Source organism: Haplochromis burtoni, unplaced genomic scaffold (assembly GCF_018398535.1).
Source record: "Haplochromis burtoni strain Fernald_Lab_line unplaced genomic scaffold, NCSU_Asbu1 Contig_425, whole genome shotgun sequence".
Taxonomy (NCBI): Eukaryota; Metazoa; Chordata; class Actinopteri; order Cichliformes; family Cichlidae; genus Haplochromis; species Haplochromis burtoni.
Window position 1 is genome coordinate 471,033 of NW_024582786.1, and position 25,660 is coordinate 496,692.

The 25,660-nt window shown below is 43.4% G+C and overlaps 1 protein-coding gene across 1 annotated transcript; it reads right to left on the reverse strand.

The window, feature by feature from the left end:
• Nucleotides 1–5,410: 5,410 nt before the first annotated feature.
• Nucleotides 5,411–23,794, reverse strand: LOC102290991 (ETS domain-containing transcription factor ERF). Its single transcript, XM_014341056.2, has 4 exons — nucleotides 18,988–23,794; nucleotides 11,684–11,796; nucleotides 8,052–8,956; nucleotides 5,411–7,824 (listed from the first exon to the last, which is right to left on the reverse strand). Exons 1-4 carry the CDS (start codon nucleotides 19,017–19,019, stop codon nucleotides 7,198–7,200), a joined length of 1,677 nt encoding a protein of 558 aa, XP_014196542.1. The 5' UTR covers nucleotides 19,020–23,794; the 3' UTR covers nucleotides 5,411–7,197.
• Nucleotides 23,795–25,660: the final 1,866 nt, after the last annotated feature.

Consider the following 25,660-nt stretch of genomic DNA (forward strand, 5'->3'; position numbering starts at 1 on the left):
AGGGACTCGAATAATATTATTTTCTAACTTTGCACTGGACAAAGAAATATTCAGCCTTAGCTTTGGCATTGTATTCAAAAACTGCGCTGTTATCAACATCTTTCTGTTTGAATCTCAAGAACTAAAGCCTGAAAGTGATCTGAAAGTAAGAAAGTGAATTCTGACCTTTTACTTGAACCCACACTGCTGCCGCAGAGCAAAGTGCACCCAAAATTTGTGAGGTGGCACAAACGTTACTCTGATTCAAATCACGAGAAGGCACAGCAGAAAGATAAGCCCACACCGGGCTATGAGAGAGATTTGCCAGTCGGGTGAGTAATTAGAACTTCCATGTCGGCAGGAGTGAAAACATGAGGTGGGCGGATCACCGAGGTGTCATTTGGGACACGATTAGCATCATAATTATTAAAACTCTCAGGGCAGTCATGACTAATGCTGGCCATGTGCACTGCTGCTGCACTCATACTGAAATTTAATGGAAAAAAACATAAATGAAAAGCAATAAACAGGATGTTTGACTCATTCCTGTCATTGCACTAACGCCCTGGTTTCACCAGAATCCTAATTTAACATCTTGTCTTTGTTTTAAAGACCTTTCTACACCTGAACTCACAAAAACACTGGTTTTAATCAGTGTTGCAGGCCTACAGCGAAAAGAAGTGGGAATGTTTATCCATGGATGGCTTTCTTTCATAAAATGTGCAGAGACTTAGACGAGTACAAAGCACTTAACTTGCTGTTGACATCAGTTGAGTCACGAAGCGTTCAGAGGCTGCAGGTTGCTGAAAACAAAACGATCTGACTCAGTAATAGTTTGGCACACGTCAGCAAGTGAGTAAAAGCTGGCAAGCGGCTTCAAATTCTCCTCTTTTAACAGCCAATCAGGATGTCGCTAATGATTATATTCGTTATCTGTTCATTAATTATCTAGAAAATGTTAAAAGACCTGACTGTGAAGACGAATCAGACATTTTCTGTTATTCCAGCCGCTACATGTTCAAGTTTAACATCTGTTCAGAACAGCAGAGAAACATTTGCAGACCAGGTTTGAGCCCAGCAGAAACCTCCAGGGATGAAAAACAAAGCCCACGTGAAGCGCCTGACTGCAGTTCCTTTAATGGCCACCTGAGGCTCGTTACAAAAGTGAGTCAATCCAGGTAAACAGCAGAAGTAAACATGCTTACAGCTGACACAAGGGGAGGACTTGTTCTCTTTGAATAGTTTCTACCTCTGTAACATTTGCGCAGTTTGATTTTTTTAACTAGACCATTAGCAGCGAAATAACTAAGTGAAGCCTCTACTAAATTGGGATGCTGAAGCCTTTCGGACCATTTTAAATGGATTATTAGGGCCGGTGTCCTGCAGGTTTTAGACGTGTTCTTGATCCAACAGAGCTGATTTAAAAGGCTAAATTACTTCCTCAGCATGTCTTAAAATTCCAGGTAATGAACTAATCATTTGATTCAGGTGTGTTGACCCAGGGTGAGATCTAAAATCTGCAGGACTCCAGCCCTTGAGGCCTGGAGTTCCCCACCGCGGGCCTAAATGATTCTGATAACGCTTGGGAGAAAGTGCTGAGTATGACCCAAAGAACACCATCCCCACAGTCAAGCACAGAGGTGGAAGCATTACGGTTTGGCTTTATGTTTTTGTTAAGAGCACAAAACGACTTCACTGCATTTAGGGGCCATGTACTGTAAAATCTTCAACGAGAACCTCCTTCCCTCAGTACTGAAGATGGGCTGTGTTTGGATCTTCCAGCATGACTGTGACCCAAAGCATACCACCAAGGCAACAAAGGAGTGGCTGAAGAAGCACATTAAGGTCATGGAGTGTCCTAGCCAGTCTCCAGATCTCAATAGCATAATGATCTTTATAAGGAACTGAATCATAGACATGTGCCCCTGAGAGGTGTTATAAGTTCTGTATCTGCACAATGTAAACTTTATCATCAGATAGTGAGCACGAGGCTTACCATCTAATGATGAAATTGTGGATGACTAGGTGCTAGCCATCTTTGTAGCGACTGTACGCTACAAAGCACAACACCAGACGAGTTTATGTGCCACTGCAGCATGTCGGTTTTCTCAACCCTCCCTGAGCCTGGCTGTGCTGAAGGTTCCTTCCTGTTAAAAGGGCGTTCTTCCTTCCCACTGTTGCAAAGTGCTTGTGCAGTGTTTTTTTTTTTTTAAACAATATAGTATAAAATGCCTTAGAATCACTGCTTTATCCCAACCTTAAAAAAGGGGGCGGCAATCATAAAAATTTACACTCTACTACAGTAGCTTTGCATGATTCACAGTTTAAAATGATGCTTATTTGGACAACAGTGCAGCACCTCTGACAAAAGGAAGCACCGTCAGGTCACCTACTTCCTAAGCCTACTCCATGGATTGCCTGCCCCTTACCAAAATAGGGTTTTGGATATACTTTACATGAGCATCTACCACTCTAAATGTGTATTTTTACTGAAAATATTAGATAATGGTACAACAAACCAGGTATCTGGGTATATTTTACTCATCTACAGTCAAAATATCTACAAAAAATTTCAGTAAATTTAAAATTTTCCTGAATTCAAAACTCCAGCTAACATCAAAGTCAGTAAACAAACTCCCCATTGTGTTTTCAGTGGCAGAAACATGAAATAAAGACAGAAACTGACCTTTTTTTAATGAACCCTGATTATTATTTAATTACAAATGAAGATGAACAGATAGCAGTGAAACAGAAGTACATGTGGATCCTCCATGACATAAAAAAAAAAAAAGTCTCCGTCTGTCCTCTGGAGTGAGCGCTCACCGCTGAGGTGGACATGAGAGGAGAGACAGAGACCCGAGTGAAAACACAGGGGGACACGTTGCAGATAATAAAATGGTTAAACAGTACAATGCTCTTTGTTTTCTTACGGAGTCCTCCAAAAAAAAAAAAAGGGAAAATATATATACATATCATCATAAAATGAAAATGACTGTTTCTGACCCCCTCGCTGTAGAGCACGTGGGGGGGTTAATGTGACCCCGCTCCTGTCCACGGTAACACGGTTATAAAATCAGCGTAATTAAAAGAAAAATAATAAAAAATAAAGACTGCACTGAAGCCGACTAGTTACGGAAAGAGCGCAAACTCACAGAAAACCAGGAATTAATGGAGAAGAGGCCGGGTCGTGGCGAGAGGATACAATGCAATTTTAAAAAATTATTAATGTTAATAAGATAATAATTACAAGAGTAACAGTAATACGTCTGAAATAATACAGAAGAAAAATGGTAAGAACAGCACTGATGAGGCTGAGGAGTGAAAATGTGAAGCTGGTGGGAAACTGTTATTCTGTTGTCAGGTAAGGCAGCACAGGTGTAACAGTTCGGGTGTTTTTATTTTCCTCTACCAGACTCGTGTTAACTGCTACATCTGTCCTTGAAGTTCCCTCAGAGTTTACGGTGTAGGTTTTTCCCATCACTGTGACCTCTCTCTGACCAATCAAATTTAAGGAGGAGTGGGATTTAAGAGAGCAACACTGCTCGAGAGAAGAGCCCTGAAAATGAGGCCACGGGTGTTTCTGGTGCCAAAGGTGGTGTCATCAGGATGAGGCTGCTTTAAACAAATCAGGGGTGCCCGGTGCAATGTGACACCTGTGAGAGCAAATCAAGCTCCAGGCAATCCCGCTAGGCTGTACGCAATGAAGGGAGAAAGCCGGAGGTGCTCTGTCTTTAGGTAAATGTATGCATGTGAGCAGATATGCAGACTCTACGCTGTCAGGGTCCTTCATCAGAGCTGGTGGGATTTTTGCTCATCAACTTCAAAAGTGTGTCCAAAACACCCCTGTGGACACGTACCACGTGCCTGATGGAGACAGCTGATGATTGGTTTAGGGCAGGGGTGCCCAATCCCGGTCCTCGAGAGCTACCGTCCTGCAGCTTTTAGATGCATCCTTGTTCCCACACACCTGAATCAAATGGTTTGATCTCTTCAGCATGCCATCATGTTTGGCAAAGGCCTGATAACAAGCCATTCATTTGATTCAGGTGTGTGGGAACAAGGATGCATCTAAAAGCTGCAGGACGGTAGCTCTCAAGGACCGGGATTGGGCACCCCTGGTTTAGGACATGGATTTGAGACTGGAGCTGGTTGGACAAACAGGACTAAAACCTGCACCAAGACTCTGCAGACTGGGTTAAAAAGCTCTGTGTGTGTGTAAACGGCTTAACCATAGAAACCACACACACACAGACAAGAATGAGCGAGTCAGATTATGGGAAGTCCCTCTCTCTCTCTCTCCACTCTGCCCTGAGGTTTACTGATGCAGTTTCCTCGCTGCGTGTGATTGGCTGCAGTTTCTATGGCAGTGCCAAGAGACTGCGGAGGCGTCTGATGTCAGGTGTGATGTCATGTTTCCCTTTATTGTAGCCACAGTAAAGCCTCGCTAACCATCGTACTGTGTGTGTGTGTGTGTGTGTGTGTGTGTGTGTGTGTGTAGGCTTCAGATCAGCACAGACACACAAAGCTTCGAATCCTCAGTCAAAGTCCAGTCCTATCACAGCTGTGGCCCTGCTGACCTCGTGTGGCAACATGAAGCTGAATACCTGTGCCGTCCAATCAGAAAGCGCCCTGAACACACGAGCCCGTTCCCCGCTCCCTGTTTTGCGACCTTCACCTCTTTTAAGCTGATTTTTAAGTTTGAGGCAGGCGGAGAGCGAGCAAAAGGGAGGACAACCCCTCCTAAATTTGCCTTTCTTGTGACCGACCCCGTGTTGCGGTGGTTAAACTCCACCCAGCTGCCACTCCACGGGCATTAAAACAAACACACCAGATAACAGAGTCATAATGAGTTAACCCGGGTCAGGTTAAATCAGCAGGTCTCAAACTGTGGAACATGAAGTGGAACTAAAACGAACAAATTTGATGCCTGAAAGTTTGATAAGGGAAAAAACAACAACAACAAAAAAGCGTGTGAGGTGTGAACTTTTAAGTTCGAGAACCACCGGGTTAAAAGTTCACTCCTTTCTCCAAGTCACACCCTCCGTCCCCTGAATACACAATAACTGCTTCCCCCCCCGTTTTTTTGAACAATATAAATATAAAACTCTGATACCAGTGGCCTTTTGTCGCTGCAGCTCAACGGTCAAAGAGAAGGCAAGGGTGAGAAGGCAAAGGCTGAATTATACTGGTAATAATATGCCCATTAGAGTATATACACACACATCTTTACCATTAAAAATAGTAGGATTCTCCTGATTTGTATCAAATGACCATATTGAAATATAATATTTGAATTCAATATATATTTGAATAAAATATATATGTGTAGATTTACTTATTCTGTATCTTTTACAAAAGCAGAAGGCATGGTGGTACTCTGTGAGTGTGTGAGATAAAACATTAAGCCGGGGGTAGGTCAATAAAACTCGAGAAAAAAAAAAAAGGCACAATCTACCTGTTGTTCTTTAAAACAGGCACATTTCTGTTTAAAACTCTGAATAAAACGACATAAAAATGAGCTGTTATAGCAACATCTCAGTGAAGGTTTGCCTGAGTTAACCTTGATGCTCGACATTCATTTCATGGTTCCCGTTCTTGTTCGCCCACCCACCCCGCCGTTAGACGAATCGCTGCTTCTCAAATACAAAAACAAAACATCACGTGAACAGATTATATCCAAAACACAGAAAGCCCTCAGATCACTGCAAAAATGCCCTAAAATACTGTCCACGTCCTCAAGAGGCACAAACGTCCTTTGACAGAAGTCCTAAAAACAAATCAGGGGAATGCAGACGAGTTTTTAAATCAGACGCCATCAAACCTCCAAAAACCCCTCGGTGATTGTGCGAAGTCACGCAGGGACATAAAAAGCAGAGAAACCCTCTGTATCCTCGAGGTTAGTGCACCAGCTTTGGGTCCACAAACACACACACTTGTTTCTGTGGGAGTGTGTGTAATTACAGCCTTGCTAGTGGATGCTTCCTCATTTCCGCAACAACCGAAGAGAAAATTGGAGAGAAATATCCGCCGCTCTCTTCCCAGACCCGGATGCTTTTTGCTGTACAACGTCGAATTAATTTGCAAACAATCTTGTGCGACGGGTCAGGAAAACCGTCCTCTCCTTTTCAGCTTCGTTCATCTCTTGTCTGTACAGCGAACGAGCCGAGGACGAGGAGGCCCCTCAGTCCCATGGTGTCCCCGCTGATTGCTGAGCTCTTTCTAATCACCTCAAGTCCGTAAGATCCTTCGGAGCGAGGTCGGCTCTTTTTTAGCTCGCAGCTCTCCGTCCTGTAAGGAACTGCAAGGTGACGGGTGCAGACAGAGAGGCACTTCTATAATCTCTATCAGGGCGGTTAAAAGTCTTTTTCTTCTTCTTCCTTTTTTAAAATCAGGAACTGTCTGTTATGGTGAGTACAAAGGAGAGAGGGGAATTCTACTTTCTTACAACCTGGATCTTTGCACCCTTGTATTTTGTCTCAGAGTTCCAGAAGAAGGACCCATTAATCCCATCAAAGACGTAATCTGGGCACAGATGCGATGTGGGGGGAACCATGGCAGACCTTACTGGCACTGTGAGGGTGTGGAGGGATGGATGAGGCAGTGTGCAAATGGATATTAAAGAGCAGACGCCCTCTCTGCAGAACTCTAATGTTAAAAGAAATAGAAGTGGGCAAAAATCCATGTACAATCTAAGTTTGGTTATCTCTTAGTGTTCGAGTCACAGGAGAGACGGCGTCCACCGCATCTGGTGAGATGCGAGGCGTCTCGCCTTACTGTACATTAGAGGCAACACAAGCTTTTACATACATCATAATGCCGAGCAGCTACCTGCTGACAGTACTGACCGCCAAAAGACGTGACGATGCGAAAACGGAAACAAAGCCGCCAAATCTTTCTCTCTATTTGAACATGTTGGTGTTTCATATGAAGGAAAATATTTTGTTCTGCAATTTAAGAAGTGTACGAGAAAAAGAGACCAACGACTCCTCGAATTATTGCACAAAAACACACATTCCTGCATATGATACACACACATGTTCACATAGAAGCTGAAGAGCTAAATCAAAGCGCATTAAACCTTTAAGCGTTTGTCTCCATTTTAGCATCAAACGAACTCTTGCGTCAAATCAAATCCTGCTACGTTTACTACTGCTGGCGAGGACCGACGAGACTATCCGAGGTCTTGTCTCCAAGTCAGATCCTGTGCACGCGTGGAGCTCAGCAGCCGGAGTTCTCCAGAGACAGCTGCGCTGTGGCCCTCTGCAGCTCCGAGCTCGCTCTGCGCTGGGTGGGAGGCGGCGGCAGCATTAGCCCCAAAATAACCCCCTCTCCTCGTCCTCCTCCGTTCTCCACCTCGCTTCCTCTTCTCTCCGCCTCCTCCTCGCCTTCAGCCCGCACTTTCTTGTCCTCTGCCTCGTCCCTCTCTCCGTCCGCCTCCATCTTCTGGTCTTTGCTCCAGCGGCGCTTGAAGCGAAGTTTCAGCGGGATGCAGCGCGTGCCTCCGGGGCTGATGGGAGCTGCTTGGCTCCCCGGCTCGCTCTTCAGGCTGATCAGAGGGAAGGCCAGGCCACCACCCCCACCGATAGGAGGCGTGGCGGGGGTCTTGAAGACCTCATCGTCGGGGTCATCGTCGGGGTTATTGTTCTGAGGAAGAGGAGCAGAGGGGCTGCTGCTGTTTCCGTTAGCCTGGTGATGGTTGTTTAGCTGATGGTGATTGTTGTGGCCAGCTGTCGGTGTGAAGATATCGCCTTCATTGTCCTCATCGTTATGATTCTTTTCATCGTCCTCGCTGATGTCGGTCACCTCCACATCTTCTTCTGACTCTATGTCTGAAATGGGCTCCACCTGGAGAGAAAGAATTTCTTAAATATATTTCTGGTGACACATTAAACAGTTTGAGCTAAATGACATAAAGCTGTAATGTGACCCAGCTGAAGAGGATATTTCAGAGATATTTGTAACTTTTGTGGATTTGCCGGGCTGAAATTTCTGGACACAAAGTTGCACCTTCAGTCTTACGAGATGTGATGCAAACTCAATTTTGGCTCATGCACGTGTGCTTGGAGACTCACCTTGATATTAGGCGGCCCTCTGCTCAGCAGAGAATTGGTCATCTGACTGGACCCTGTAAACGAGGAGGACTGGCTGGAAGAGGAGGAGGAAGAAGCGGCCATTGAGCTTCCCGCTTCCCTCTGCTTGCGTCCGAGCGGAGGTGGCTGCAGCTTGAACTTGAATGGCGATGGATGCTGGTGTCCTTCCTCTCCGCCTCCGGGCTGCTGACTGAGGGAATGAGAGAGTGGCATGGGTGGGCCGTGGAGGTGATGTGCAGCGGCCGGTTTCTCAGGGGTGGGGCGGTGGGGCTGTGGGATGACGATATTGGGGTAGTGGAGGAATGCTCGGGGGCTGAGGTGGTAGTTGTAGACGGACTGGGTATGAGCCTGTAGGTAGTGCTTCATGTCCTCCGGGTTGAAGGAGAAGTGGGAGCCCAACATGGGGGACGACATGGAGGGGGACGGGGTGTAAGAGAGGTGAGGGGTGGGGGTCATAGACAGGGCTGGGGAGAGAGTTGGGGCCAGCAGACCTCCAGAGCCGGGTAGGGGTGAGATGGGGAATGGGGACAGAGGCTCTGGGTGGACTCTGGGAGCAGGTCTGGGGAGCCCAGGATTTGGGGCTCCACCGTAGACCCTGAACAGAGACTCATGAGGCATGCGGGGGGGAAGGAGACTCCTGAAAGCTCTCTCAGGACCCCCAACCCTGTCCTCTGCACCCACAGCCTCCTCCAGCTCAGAGTTGGTGGAGGTGCCGTCGCTGCAGTCGCTCACGGAGCCGCGGGCCATGCGGCGGCCCACGCTGCTGAACATTCCCGGGCTGCGCAGCTCCTCTGTGGATGAGAGGACCTCGGATGGTGTGGAGGGGGGAAAACGGAAGTGGGTGCCTCCGGACGGCACGGGCGGAGCACTCTGGGGGACTCCTCGGCCTGTGAGGAAGCAAAAATCAAACAGATGTCACCAAGTTTTACATATGCATCCTTTCGTCTGTGAACTGGATTAAAAATAAGAGCGAATGCCAGAATAAGATCTTAGCAGGTGTGCTACAGAAACAGGCCATGTTTGAGCTTTCATGTAAATAATGTGATTTAAAAAACCTCTGAATTTCACTGGAAGCTGGTGAATGGATGCACAGGAGTAATATGAAAGCACTGTGGACTATCTGAAGACAGGCCCAGGGAGGATTGGGAAAACTAAGTTACCTCAGTCTAGCTCGTAAAACACTGGCTGAAACATCGAGCTGACTTATTTTAGATTTTTACATTTCTAAAATTTCCACAAACTACCCCCTGAACCTGAAGAGAATGGGAAAAGTCACTAATGACAGGAGGTTTTATTTTAACCAGAGGGTCACAGGCGCACACACACACAAAAAAACAGCGAGTTACACACTAAGCCACAAGTTCCCTTCTCCTTCGCTCCCCCTCCTCCTCTCCCTCTCCTCGCCAGGGAGACTGTGGCACGGCAATAAATTCTTGGCATCCGAGCACGTGCCAGAATTAAATATTGGAAAAGTTGCTCTTACTGCCATCACAAACATGGGTTGGGCTCTTCTGTTTTTTTTTTCCCCCCCAAAGCTGCTGAGTGAGGTTTCTGAGCACATCTGCCATGTGTGTCAGCGATGACGAGCGCAGAGAGAAAAACTGCATGCGTGCATGTATGTTCGCCGCGTCTGTGCTCACCAATCGATCCAGATTGACGTGGGCGTGCGTGCAACCGTCGCATGAAACCATCATATCACAACATGTCAGTGTGTGGGCCACATCACACGGAGGCTATAATTAAAGTTTCGTGCTGCACTTATGTCACCCAGGATCTAACGCTCCATATGGGCTGTGTTTACACTGGGTGGCCGGGACCAGAACGAGAGTCGGCTTCGAGACCGGGGCGAAGCTGGGACGTGGCACACTCAGGCGTGCGCGCACAAATTTTACACGCTGTACGTTTCACTAGGATGGCATCCAGCTCAGACTAAAAGAAAAAAAAAATTAAATTAAATTCAGTGAATGTCATCTGTAACCAAGGCAGGGTGGATTAGTACGTTCGAGTCTTTACCTACAATATTTGTCTTTGGCGAGTAAATTAGTGAGGCCCCCCACCGCACAGACTGGAAACTTTCTCAGACAATAATATTTGAATGTCTGTTATATACACTCTTTTGGGCTTTGTTGGCTTTAAAAGCATTCTTTCTCCGATTTCAAACCAAAGTCAGGGCAATGAAAAGAAAAAGATTTAGATTTGCAGTAGAATATAATCTTCTGTTCATGGCAAACACGTTGCTGGTATCTTTACTGAGAAATAAGAGAAAAAACGACACCTAAAAACTGTTTTATATTAAAAAAAACAACAACAAAAAACTATGCAAGTCATATTTCGCAGTAGCTGTCAGAAGGTGAGCCAACAAGCCACGTTTATTTAAATCACAGACACTTGAAAACTATTTTTAATAACACTCTTAAACATGCCCCATGTTCAGCTTGAGCCCTTTATCTTTATATGTCACTAAATAAATGGAAATTATCTCTGTTTTCAGTATTCTGAGCACCCAAAATCCTGCTTAAGGGCCCGGAGTATAAATCGAGATAAAATACAGATAACTACGTGAGCTAACCAAGCTCAGACGAGATGAGCTGAGCATCCATGAGTCTACGAGAAGAGCAGATATTCACCGACATGATCCCTGCTGAACCCTCAAGGTTGTCGCCAAATTAACCAACAGGTAAGGATAACATCCTACTACATAAACAAGGTGCAGAGACTGCAACACGAGGTGGTGTCAGTGAAGTGTTAGAAGGGGTGCTGGGGCAGCCTGTGAGCTCGAAAATGTGCCGGATGCAGGAATTGTAGCAGGTCTCAGCACCACATTCGCAAGCTCTACAACACAGTGATGAACTCAGCTAGTCGCTGATTGCTGTAAACCTGTCAGAGCGGAGGCTCGGTGGGAGCAAACACCGCCTCCCCGGGAGCTGCAGTTTCTTTTGCCACGTCAAAAACACGTTAATGCCCAACTGCTCCTGCAAAACTTAAGAATTTCTCCTCCTGCCATCAAGTAAAGTTCAATTATTGGAAATTCCTGCTGCAGCAGCTGAGAAAGCATGTGTACAAGAAAAGAGCACATGTGGGGATGCACAGCTAGGATAATAACATAGTAATAATTAATCTGATCGATTATGGTAATTTAATTAATTATTTAACAGGATTGTCAGCTTAAATTATCAAAACATGATGAGAATTTTTAACTTTAAGTAGAAATCCCAAAAAAAGGAAAGGAAAAGAAAAGAAAAAAGAAAACGAGGGGAAAAAAGGAGGTGGAGCTGGTGGGGAAAGAGGCCATCAGGTAGGGATTTATTCCCAGACTAGCGTGTGTTTTAAGACTAAAGTTCACCTCGTAAAGTGTCTCCAACCTCCCACAGCCCCCACCTTGACTGAAAATCACTTTTTTGTGGTGCTAATGAAAGACGTTTTGGCTTTCCACCAAAATAAAAACGTTTTCCCAAAGCTCGCTTTACTCAAAACGTAAAATGCTTTTTTTCTTATCAGATGGGAAAAATATAACATCACTTCAGTTAAGCCCGGTAACAGACTCCTTACATGTGGACCTGCTGAGCCAGGAACAACCCTGTGGTTGAATTAAAAGTGATGTGATGTGAACGTACCAGAGCCCATGTCGATGAAGGGGTAATTGACCAGCACTAGCTTGTTGAAGTTGAACTTGTAGGTGAATCTCTTCCCTTTGGTCTTGTGTAGGATCCTCTTGTTGTAGTAGTATCTGAAGAGAGAATGACAAAAACAATGTTATGTCCCAGCACGCTAACACATCTTAAGTAACATGTAGTAAAACTTTGATAGTGGCCGCTTTTGTTGTAGTCTCGCATTTAAAGGAGTGTGAAAGCACGGATAAGCACAGCGCTGAGCTGCCACAGAACGATAAGACACCAGTGATAACTCACTCGTTAGCCAACATGTTTGCCTGTATATCAGAAACACTAAGTCTGCAGCCCCTTTGTGGATATTAAAACCAAATCAAAGCTCAGCTGTCTTCTAGAAGTTGTGCATAGTGGTGTAAAATGAGCGGAAAGATGTTTAGAGTCATTACAAGATTTTCAGCTCTTAAAATAAGGAGAGAAAAAAACTACAGGAACATAAAACACGAACAGCAGCTGCATTCAACCTCAGGGTCACAAACAGGCTTTCAACTTACCAAGACTTTCATGTTTAATGTTGATTTTCATGCTTAATGTTACAGAATCGGTGTTTTTGGCCATATTAAATCAAACCGACAAACAATAAGCCCAAAGTGTGGCTGTTCAGAGCGCTCCCTGCGTCGTAGCTTTACACTGCTCAGTGTACAGCAGACAATTAAACAAGCTGTTCGCAGTTAAATTCCAGCTCTCTCTGGGATTACTTAAGGAAGTGAGACAGCCGTTCAGACTCCGTCTTACCCAGGCGGCTCCATTAGTAAGGCTGTATTAGTCATCGTCAATACACACAGCGATGCAGAGGAGTGAATAGCGAGCTCTGAAAGACGATAAAATGGCTCCCTGTGACTCACCGATAGCCTCGGGAACAAACTACATTCATATTTCTTTACAAAAAACTTGGGCATCAGTGTCTCTCATTCAGCTGTGACCGGTCACTTCAATGTGAGAAATCTAAGAAGCTGTTCATCATTATCGGCGGCATCATGTGCAGATGAGCTCAGTGGTTACATATTAAGAGAGAAATATGGATTTCTGTGAATACAGAGCTAAAAATAAGCCTCTTAGTGTTAATAAATTGTATTGAGCTGCTCTCCGGCGTCGGAGGTGGCTGAATATAAAACACTACGAGTATTTTGCTTGTGTGCCTGCCTCTAATGCGGCCATTGATCCATATATAACCCTCACGTAGAAAGATCAATAGTTTATTTGTGGACAAATAACATGCATACATAACCCAAGAGCCAAACACGTGCAGTTGAAACAGCCGCAATACGTTTATATTAACTGTGCAGTGATGTAACTGCAAAGTGAAATATTCCTCCAATCAATGAGTCACGCTGCAAGTGACAGAAAGCCAATAATCATGGATGTAATATTAGTGGTAATAATGAAGCTGCTCCTGTGTGAGCATTAGTCAGAGGAGTCTGGAACAAGTGAGAACAACCGTGAGTGAAACAGGAGCTCACCCAGCCCCTCAGCGACTCAATGAGTGGAGGGCCTCTTCTGACAGCCGACTGCTACGCACGCCCACGCAGATGTAACGCAGACACACACACACACAGCACTACAGGCAGATATACAACAGGCACAAAGGCTCAAACATACGACGCAGGCAGAAAACAGGCAAGCCAACAACAAAAACTACCGACATGCACAGCAAACTAGAGGGAAAACAGAAAAAGGTGAAAAACAAGGGACACCACCTTTCAACGCTCAGGTTTTATGTATCAGGACATCTTTAAAAATCTAAATTAATGTGTGACACATCATTTTAGGTTTCCTAAATCCCGTTGGGTTTGTGTAAGGATAAAAATCTATAGAGAAATCATGTGAATTAGGGAGCAGCTGAAAGAAGCTTTTTCTGTCAGTTTACTTTGACGGAGCTGCCAAACGACGGCTCATTTCCACACAGCTTTACTGTCCTTTATGCATCACAGTAACTTAACAATAAAAGGTGTTAAGAAGAAATACTTTAGTTAGTGCTTTGGGTGCACACGCCTCTCAGGGCGCGACTAGGCAATGAATTAGTATTACCTTTCTTCTACTCGTTGGCCATTTAATAAATCAAATTACGTATTAAACCTCTGTAAATTAAACCTTGCGTTAAGAAAAACAAAGATTTTGGTGGACGCCTAAATCTTTTTTGCAAGCCTACAGCCTCACATTAAAGTTTTTTTTAATTTCCTTCCTCCTTCTGTAAAGTAGCTGATTTGAAATATGAAGTCAAATCAAAATCAAATGGCATGTACTGCTATTTGCTTCCACACTTGAGAACTATGTAGAGGTGAAAAATTAACAGGAGCGTGCAGGCAAAACCCAGTGCAAACAAAAGAGGTGGAAAAACTCATAACAAATCAGTATATACACACACACACACACACACACACACACAGCATTGAATGGCAGGATCTGTGTGTGGGTCTTAATAATATCAGGGCTGTGCGTGCTGTGAAAGCTGGTGGACATAATGTTCGCTGACATGATAAATGGAAGGCACTTTGAACAAATCGGGGAAAAGGGCAGGCACATATGTGTGAAAGAAACACGCATACACAATCTCAAACAGCACCGAGTCAACATGGGGCAGCCAGTCTCACATCGTGGGGCCCCGGTTCTCTCGAGGCCTCGTGGTCTTTGAACTTCCTTCAAACAAACTAGAAAGGACTTTGGACCGTACAGACGCGACTTCTGTGCAGCGAACGCACATGCAGATATGAAGGAGCCCAAAAACACATACGCTCGATAACACGCACCGTATGAAGAAACGTTCATGTGTGTACCGGCGCATGTTTGCTTCAAAAGGCGGCGAGAAGCATCAATCAAAGATGAAGAGGACTTTCTTCTGACGACGTCAGAATTAATTAACAGCTCGTTGTTAAAAAGGTTTAGAAAACCACAGAAAAGGCATTCACAGCAGAGCCTGGCTCCAGCTGCTCCTTGATGTGAAACACTGAGAGCAGGGAGAAAGTAACTGCTGAGATATCAAACTGACTGTTAATATACTGTTAATTCTCTGTGGCTTAGTTCCTTCGTGGGGATAAGAGCCCTGTAATGCCCACACTCACATTTGGTCTGTTTTTGTGTATTAGCAACAAGTTTAATAAGTTTCAGTTCACAGAGGACATCAAAGGGGCTCCCAGTTTATCACCCAGTGGTTTCAGACTGAACTTAAAAGACAATGCTGCCAAATATTTCCTGATGTGTTGTCACTTCAGATGGTTTTTCCTCTATGCTCAAAATAGGTCTTTGCAGGGGGTAACAGCTCACATGGGCACCATTGGCCTGCACAGAGTTAAGGCAATGAGTCTGCTGCTTTACTTAGCAGTTGTTAGTGCGTTCTGTTATTTTGGGCCATTTGGTAAACAGAAAAGTTTTATGAGTAAATAAAAAAAGAATATACAGTTTGGTGACTTGACTTTGGTGAAACCACACTTTCACCAAAAACTGCTAGTACTGATTGTCTTTTAAACATGTTAAGCTTGAAATGCTCCTACAGTGGGGATTAAAAGCCGAGCCTTTATGATATACAATGACTTCTTAGTGATGGATTTGTTGTGTATTTGGCTGCAAGTGGTTGAATCTCTCTTAATTTCCAAGCTCAGTGGTAGCCAACTAGTTAGTCCCAGCCTCTCTCATTATGTCTTCCCTAATGCCTGGCTCAATGGCCTCATCATTGAATCTTTAGAGAGGATCTTGTCTTCGAGTTGGGGTTACAAACTCTTCAGGACAGTGCAATAACAAGAACTATCAGAAGGTGGAAATGTGGACATTTCAGAAGCGCAACATTTTGTCTGCTCTAAGTCTTTTATTTTGAAAACTGACCGGACTCTCTGCCGTTCCTGGGTGCGACTTCCTGTACTGATACGCTCTGCGCAGCTTTATGAAGCTTTTGTTTCGGACACTATTGAGCAACATGCAGACGATTGCTTCTTCTGAAATGCAAGCATTATCCGGCGTAGGTGCAATTAGCTGCGCCGGAGCTCGAAAGAATCGATGCTGTGCTTGTTGTTTGTCTCGCTTAATGCATTCGACAAAAAAGTAGTCAACAAAAATAAAAATAAAAAAGATTAGGGGATTGTGGCGGATGTGTGTAAGCGCTAGCCACCCTACCCATACAACCTCAAACGGAAGTTAAAATGAGTCAGAAACACCAACTTGTGTTGCACTGGTTATCTTTATTGTTGGGTATACTAACAGCCAACCAATGCTGCAAAATAAATACTTGATTCTAATTTGAAAATCATCATTGTTCCTTTCTGATCAACAAACTGGTGTTGATATCTGAATTCAAGCTTGGAAAGCATCGCTTTAAATATGCAGGCATATGAAGTTATGTTGGAAAAAATAAAGTTTAAGCAACAAACAACACAGATGGGCTGGAGGAGGGCTGACATATAACAAGGTGTTAAGTGTTTGTGTGTGTTTGTAGGAGCGCGCGCGTGTGTGTATGTGTGGTGACGAGGCAGCATAACTAGTCATCACCATAGCAAACTATATCCCACACCAACCTACAACACAGGAGGCGACACCAGTGACTGGATGCGTGTGTGTTCACAAGAACAGACTGGAAGCTAAATAAAAATTTGCAGCATCCCACATGTGCTCTGCAGAGGGTGAAGGTGTATGTTTCTAAATCGGCTGACACCCTGGAGTTTCAGCATGCCGCGCAGATGCACAAATCACGACTACACACCAGTTGTTTTTTTTTCCTTTTCTTCCACCTCGCAAACTGTTGAAAATCAAACAAAATCTACATCAAAGTTACGAAAAAGGCAGAAAAATAAAAAAAAAGAGCTCAAACTAAGTAAGAAATGTAGCTAAATGTCTTTATGATGAATTATTACTGAACAATAAACAGAAATCTGAAAAGAATTATGAAGAAAAAAAGCTTTCCCCCCCATAGTTCAGAGTCTGTCTGCTGTCTCTCACTGTAAAATAGAGCACAGTTCATGGTAAACTATGATGAAAGCTATTCTTCAGCTCCAATTTTTCAAATATCATTCGAGTTTGTTTTCAACACCTGCAAGTTCAAATGAACAGAAAACAAAAAAAGAGACTCAGTATAATTTAAAAATAAATCATAGTCCAATTCTGTTGTGTGTGAATGGACCGTTATCCTAACCCTGTGGTTTGATGTACTTTACTACCCTCAAAGAGGATCCATTTGAAAAATCAATCCAGCACACTTTACTGAGTTTGTTCACCCGAGGTTCAAAACAACACGATTCAAGCTGCTGTAACTTAACATTTATGAAACTGTCTACCCTCCTGCGTTGTGGATAGATTTTATAAAAACAAAATTTTCCAAAGTCGAAGCACCCATTTTGAGTGAACGATAGGTTATAGGCTAATAAAACAAAGCACAAGTACGAAAGCCAAGGGGGTTGTCACATGATTCGGAAGGCATTGTGGGCATTGTAGGCATTCTGGGCTCAGCCAATCAGAGCCAGCGGATTTCGTTACACGGGCATTTTGCTGTAACACGGGCAGAAATATTGCCGTCAAGTGCCTTCGTAACTTGAATTTTTTGTTAAATGGGGCATTTGTAAGTCGGGGTTCCACTGTATATGGCTTAGCATTAGTATCAGCTAGCTGGGAAAAGCTGGCTCTTTTTCATTGGTGTTAATAGATCAACAAATACGAGCCATCCTAGCTCTCCAGTCCTGATGTGGAATGGATAAAACTCGGCTCGGCTTTGGTGATGAAGGCTTCTACCTAAGCTTACTTTAAGCTTAGCTACAGGTTGGTTACTTGGGATGTTAGTGGTGACCAACTGAATAATTTAGAGGGGGGGGGAAAAAAAAAGAAAGATTTAAAGTAAACAGAAACCATCATTAACCTAATGTGTTGCAGCTTACTCCGACACAGTCTAAAGCTCATTAAAGTAGTGCAGATCTGAACTGGACTGATAACATCTTAGAAACAACAGGTAACTGTGCTTATGATTTACTAAAATAATAAGCCAATGTAACCAACCTGGCGCCAACTAGCAAGCACAGCAAAGGTTAACTTTTTAATTTCACACTTTCAGACCTTTTAAGTAACACTTTTAATTAAATGAAGGACAAAACTAAACACTTTCCAAATGGGGAAAAAGGTCACTTCAGATAAAATAAAGTATGTTGTTCATCATTTCCAGGAACACTTTTAATCATCAGGAGTTGCCATTTTAACAGCAAATGGCTTGAGGATAATTGTATCTTTCATTTCCGTAAACTAATGAGCAGACTGGTTGGCGAACGTCTTCTTCATCATCAGGTTCAGGTGTCTCTGTTTGAGTGTTTGCCAGCCAAAGACTTCTGCACTTCTTTTAAAAAACAAACAAACCATTTTAAGTCTATTGCCAATTATCCCTGTGTGTGTGTGTGTGTGTGTGTGTGTGTGTGTGTGTGTGTGTGTGTGTGTGTGTGTGTGTGTGTGTGTGTGTGTGTGTGTGTGTATATACACACACATATATATACACATACATACACACACACAGGCAGCCATCACCAAAAGGGTCAAACTACAACAAAGCTGTTTTAATACCAAGTGTTTAAATATACTTTTATCTTTTCTGCTTATAAACAACTATGTTAAGTATTCACTGACTATATGTGAACAAGGTTAACCATGATTGGGTGCAGCCTGTTGGTGAGCGGGACTGTTTCTGATCCAAGTGTGAGAGTGTGAAATAAGTGGCATCGTGTGGCAAAAATTCTCCATGTGCAATGAAAATAACACATTTCAAACTGAATTTAGAGCAAAAACACAAATTTTAAGGGATTTTTTTAAACCAACTATGTATCACATTTATTTTAAAAGACTTCAGGGACCTGCGATCATCCGGAGTCAAGTATTGGGTGACCAGATAATGAGTGAAAATTAGAAGCATCGAGGACAAAAGTTCCTGTCTGAAGTTGAACCTTAAACCCTTGAGGCACAAAAGGGGAGCCACTACAAACACGCAGTAATTCATGTTGGTAGTATCAGCAAGTTTCATCCCTGAGAATGACTGCAGGGTGTAATGCAAAATGTATTTACCTCTAAGAGAGTAAAGGAGTAAAAAATAAAAATAAAATAAACTGAGGGAACCATTAAAGCACAATCCAGACTCATCTCATGTGTGGAAAATATTGTTCATAAATGCGAGTTGTAGTCTTGTTTGAATGGTTAAAGTCTTGCTGAACGTGTGTTTCAAAATATAAAGTGAACCGTGTTTGAGAAGCTGACGCCTGTTAGACCCGTGTTAAAACCATCCCTCCACTCTTTAGTCCCACCTGAGTGCTCTGCTGAGCTTGTCGTAGTTCATCTGCGGTTTACACTTCCTCGCCCCCCACAGGCGGGCCACCTCGTCTGGGTCCTTGATGACAAACTCTCCGTAGTCTCCCTGCCAGGCGATGACATCATGGTACTCCTCTTTCCGAAGCAGCTCCAGAATGAAGTGCCACAGCTGGATCTGCCTGGAGCCCGGGCTCGACTCTGGCTTGTAGGCCCACTCTGGGAAGGCAAACCCTGGGGTGAAAGAGAGAGGCGTTCAGATGGATGATCGTGACAAGGAAAAGTCTTGTGTTTGAGTCATGTTATTGGTGATCTGCATGTCATTAACTATGATCCCTCTGAAGCCTTTAATTGTCGACTGGACTGGACTGCGGCCATTTTGTTGCCAGGGTCAACATCACAACAGCTGTAAACTGCTTTTGTTTAAAGCTAATACCCCTCAGGATTTTAAACTATGAGCATAACAGGTGACAAAGGAACTGTGCTAAGCTAGGGGAGGGGAATATTTGAGAAAGGATATAAGACACAAGATTGATGGGAGCAAAAAAAAAACTTGAAGAAATCCCCAAACATCTCCTTGCAAGGCTTTGGTGCCTCAGCGAAAGCTGGTGATGAGCACTTTCGGTTAAATCTGTTCCCACAGATTGCAGTCATATCAAATCTTCCCCTGCTATCAGCATCAAAGCTGGAAAATCAGCAGTGTTACAACAGATTAACAGGCCTTGAAATATGCACAGACAAAATATAAGCTGTGGTTTTTTATAACTGCTATCAGAGCACAATCTTACCAGAGCACACGCACTATTACCCGAAAGTTTAAAGTATAGGCTTTGTGTTGTAAAGCAGTGGGTGGCAGTAAAAGACTCAACACCACTTCTACAGAAGGCCAGGCTGAAAGGCTGCATAGCAAAGGGGCACGCGCACACACGCACACAAACACACACACACCTTATTAGGACCAGATGTGCCTTGGCAATCAGGCTGAGAAAGCTGAGGGTGGGAAACATATGGGCACAATATAACAATGTTAAATTTTGTGAGTGTGTGTGTGTGTGTGTTTATGTAACTGTAAAGAAACACACTATCCTAAATACCAAGGTTACAATCAGTTTCCCACACTCTACAAAGTCTGTCATATCTATACAGCAACGACAGCGAACTGTTAACAACGATATGCTCAAGGCTGCTGGACTGCAACGCTGTGTGACGTGGCCCGTTGAACCAAGTTTGATTAAACTGCAAGACACTCATGCTGAAAGGTAAGTGCCATTGCATAACCATGCTATGCAGAAAGCCATGCGATGTATAAGAGTATGCAACCAACAAATTGGCGCAGTAAACTGGGAAATACTTATTTCTTTTTATCCTTTATGGCCCTGTCAACATGTGAGAGGAAAGCGCTCTGGGGCAGCTCCATAAAAGCAGCCAATAACACAAAAAACAACCACACAAAATAGGCGAAATACCAGATGAAAACCAGATAAGATGACATTAAAAGAGAAAAGAGGGGCATAAGCTGTGAGAATCAATAAAAAGGTGCACACCTGGTAACTAAACTCCAGTATGTGGACCTGGGGTCCAGATGTTGATTCAAATCAATTAGGACTTTTTCATTGCGCTTCGCTTGTTGTCTGCACTGACTGTTTACTGGGATGGGGATCAGTTATGAATAGGTTTTCTTTAAGACTGTTGTTACACTATTAGAGGTTTAGTTATTGTTGCAAAGTGTAGTATCATAGGGATTTTTGTAAGTTGTGGATGACGCCTTGCCATTGAATGAGCTCACTGGCCCTTCGGCTGCATGGGCCAAAATGAAGCCATGTTGAGAATAAATCAAAGAAACTCAGTGTCACAGCACTGTCTGAGGAAAATGGCTGTAAATCTGATGATGGCTCAGACCTGTGGCTCTTTAACAGTGCTTCATTCATAGCTGCAGGAAACTGCATTCATGAGTTACAACACAAGAGCTCACACTCCTAAAAGTCCAAACATTATGTCCTTCATGCTGTAGCTACATAATAACTGCAAACTCATCTGAAGCCCTACGCTGTAACCTGATGTGCACCTCACCTATCAGTGAGAAAATAACAATCATTGTCTTTATGTAATGAATGAGAACCATAGAATCAAAATAAAGACTAACGAATGTCAGCAAATTCCTGGAAGGCGATTGCGTAATGAACATGAGGGAATCTACAAAGAAGTAGATTGAAAAGAGTAGAGACCCATGAGGGAAAGAAGTCAGAGCATTTTATTAGTTTCTGTCAGCTGGCATTGCACATAAAACACCAGGACCACAAGGTAATTAATACATAATGCACCAGCACAAATGCCAGCAATGACATCGGCCACTTGCGTAGGTTACGTCGTAGCCCCTACAAAGTCTGCCTGCAGAAGTCTAAAACAGGCCCAAGGCTGTAGGTTTGGCCTTCTCTAGAAGAGAGAGATCAGAATGTTGCCTTTGTATGAATGTTTTACGAACCGAGCCAAACAGCATGCAGACATATTATGTTTTGGGTCTGGCACCCAAAATAATTAGCCTGGATCTGTGCACACTTGCTCTTTTCTTTGAAATAAACAAAACAGCAGACGTCAGTTTATCAAAAAATGTACTTTTTTAAATCGGAGCAGAAAGGGGCTTTTTACAGTGTTTCTGTCAAAAGGTCATTTTTGCTACAGAGGTGTTTGTATCTATTTGAGTCCTTCACTGTGAACCAGTTAAAAGTGCAACAAATGACGGAAACAAATCATGTGTGAAGGTGTTTTGTGAAGCTTGAGTGGATGACAAACTCTACAGTGGGTCACATCATCCCTAACCACACACAAACAGGTAGCACATCCTCAACACACCGTGTGATTTGCTTTCGCATACAACTGCCCGTGCTGATACTGTTCGCAGTGCTGCGATACATTCAAATTCAGACCACAGCGGTGCTTGTGTTTACAATCCACTTTGAAATTAACACATGTTTTCTCTAACAGATCACATTTTATTAGCAGGTGTAAATGGAGTCAAAGTGAGTCATGGAAAAACTAACCCAGTTGGAAACCAAAGTCCACTATCAGGTGTGCAAAGTGGAGCTGGGCCTCACCATGAATACATAAGTCAGGGAAATGGCGGTGTAAGTATCAGCTGCAGAAGCAGACCGTATCAGTAATGCATAACCGACCAAAACTGGCAACATCTAACCACAACAAAAGACAGTGCGTAAACTAAGACCTATGGAGACATCAGTCATACAGAGAGAAAGAAAGCCACAAAAAGGCACTTGGCTGATGTTTACAATACACAGCGCAGCCACATAACAAGAAGTCATATACACATACCACTCAACCATGGAAGCAGATCCTTTAGAGCATGAAAAACTATTCATAATATCATCACAGGACTTCAAATTCTGCAAACACCGGCATGCTGCCACACTGGTGCAAGCTCCTTGTGCATCAACATCTGGCTAAGTAACGGAGACACACCAGTTGAGTAATGTTCAAATTTAAGAACATTTTGTTGTTCAGCACACTCCAAATCTTGCAAGAAAACTTCACAGCACTGCTTCGTCTACTAAACCAAAAGTAATACATGCTATCACTCATCACGCCCCCCATCTCTCTCCCATCAAATTAATGATATTTCATAAATGTTCCTGCATCAAGGGGCTCAATCCATAAGCCTGAGTCATCACATCACAGTGATGGAGACATTTTATGAATTCAAACTGACTGACCTAACCAAGCGCATTAGTCATCTAAATTTGTATTGCAACATATTTTTTTTATTCATGGACGGTCAGAGTAGCTCTGCATGATTCACGGTTCAAAATAATCTTTATCTTACAGTCGGGCCTCGCTGCAGCCTCTCAGTTCATTGACTGTGAGCCATACTAGCTATACCACCTTCGTTTTAGCAACCTTTCTTTTGATTGGCTGCCCCTCTTAACATAATGTTTCAGCAATAGGTAGGTGGTACAACAGTTATATAATTGAGCTTTTTGCCTTCACTTATCTCACACAGATTTTGGAGTTACAAAAAGAAAAAAGGGGGCTTGAGAAACTTTGGTCCTGTTGAATACGAGTAACCAACACTGCAACTTTGTTTATACATGTGACAGAAACTAAAGGAGTGCAAGTTTTCTGACGTGACTTTCACTCTCCAAATCTGCAAATATGCTGGCTACAACTATAAGTATTTTCTTTTTTTAAAGTTGGCAGCTAAAAAACTTAAGCAATCGTAAGGAAGAGTAAAAAATATCCTGAAAAACAGGCGCGCTCCCGGTGACTAATAAACAACATGCTGCTATCTGATCTCCAATGGTGCTCGGAGAGAGAGCCAAAAGACAGACGAGCTGGCTGTGATAGTCGCTAACAGCCATTTGAAGGCAGATTACTAATGGGGTACAAGCATATGATTCATACAGCGGACAATAAGGCTCTTGTCACTGGGGACAGGTTAGGCGTTGTGACACAATCACCGATGAAAAACACACATGTGCACATGTAGTACATGCACAGATGCCCAGTGACACACACAACGCACAGCGGGGAGGAGGGGATTGAATCAAAGTGGGCGAGCTAATATCTCGCAAAGTACACAGATACACAACACAGGTTAGTGGCGAGAGGTAAGTGGGTTCATGCGTGGGTGCACAGAGCACACAGACAAAGAACACAGAAATAGCAACCGTGCCCACTGCATGTGTTGCAGATGTCCCTGCTGACTCATAGCTCGTTCGTTTTGTCGTTCGCCTTTCACAGATTCCGCCTTTCTCCCCCTCAACGCCGCAGCCATCGCTTCCTTTCTTCATTTCTTTTCTCTTTCATACTGTCCCTCCCTCCCTCCCTCCCTCACTCAGCCTCTAAGACACACAGTCTCCTAGCAACAAAAGCTTTTAGCTCTAAAAATAAATGGCCGAGTCACGACAAACAAGACAAAATATGATTCGATTACTGAAACTTGCCAAAAGAGTTTTGAGTTTGCAGCGCAGAGTCAGAGAGCTGCAGCGTGAGGGTGTGATCTGTCTAAAGCTGCTTGGCCAGAAGATCCCTGCTTCACTGTCACGCCGTGTTTACAAAACACACGTTGGCCTGTCCTGAAAGCACTGTAGAGGCACGCTTTTACCATCACAACGATAAATCTGCATTAAAAGTACTGTACACAGTTTACATCTCAGTTCAAAAGAGACACAAGACCTGTTCATTCACGCCTCCTAAACTGATTCAGAAGCAACACAGACGGACCCAGAAAGCCAGACAGCAAGCACCGCTGATGGTGCAGCATTTCAACAGATGCACCAATGAGGGTCCAGTTGGAGGTGCATCTGTTACAGCTGGTGGTTACCGCAGTGCGAGTAAAAACACACACTGAGGCTAAAAGCCAGAGAGGTGGAGATCAAAAAGACTAGAGAAGCAATAAAACTTTGACTCATACAAACTATGACCACCCCTAGGAATCTAGCGCACCCTAAACTTTATGACACGCTTCTAATTAATCTTGTTTAAGAATATTAGGGTTTCAAAATAATAATGGAGAAGACCCCCCTCACGCAACTAGTAATAAAAGCACAATTGCTTCTGATAGCGGTACAAAGAAAGTTTTTTGGCTCAAAAATTGCCATTTGAGGGCAGACTTCACATCCATAGCTGCTCAGCATTTTGTTATTTTTTCTCCTTTCAATTTAAGCCAATTAAAACTGTTTAAAATGACTTATTACAGTCCTGGTAAAGCCAAAACCAAAATGTCATTGTGCATGCAGGAAGAACCCTGTCAAACTGCAAGTATTAGAGAGCCGCCTAGTGCAGACTCTTAGGCTGACTGTAGTTCTTCTAGTGGCCACTTGAAGCTGGCTCCAAATCAAGTAAATCTAATGCTAGGCCCAGTTTAACAGCATTAAAATGTATATTAACAAAAACGAACTAACAAAAACTAAACCTTTGTTTAGTTTCCCCCTTCATAAAAAACTGTGCAATGAATTAGTTTTTACAACTCATCCAATTGTTTCGTAGAATTTGGGGCGTGGCCACTGGGAATGACAAGTAATCAGTGTCTCAGGTTGACTTCCGCTTACTGAGTGGTACAGTCCTTCCAAGAAGTTTGTGCTTCCGCTGCACCCATAGACTTTATTATCCGGCTGGCCACGCCTGATAATATAACTTCAGAGATGTAATACCAAAATTAAAAAAACCTGAAGTCAACTGACCAGTCATGACCAAAGAGCAAAGCCTTGTACTTCAAGTAAAAGATCCTCCACTACTGATCTCTATTGTTAAGTGTGCATGTAAAAACATATGCAGAAAATGTGTCTTGTGTGTGCTTTTGCTGGCAGTTTTGCTGTTTTTATTCACACTAGAGCTGTGTACAAAGTGTTAGAGAAGTGTTATGGGACTGTAAACACGCCATATTCCAGAGAAACTCTTAAAAAAAAAAAAATTTGGAATCTTTTTTTAAACATAATGCCAACACGTGAAACTTGTACAGCTTAGAGAAATACTCCTCAGCAGCAAGTAAAGTGTTAACATGTCTGAGCTATTATGCAGCTTGTTTTATGGCTGCTCTGGTTTAGTCCACGGCTGATGGCGCAGGAGGCCACAAGTCAGTGAAAACTTAAGTAGACAAAGGGAAAAAAAACCCCTTGTACTATCTGGCAAACTTTGCTCCAGACAGGAAGAATTTCTGAT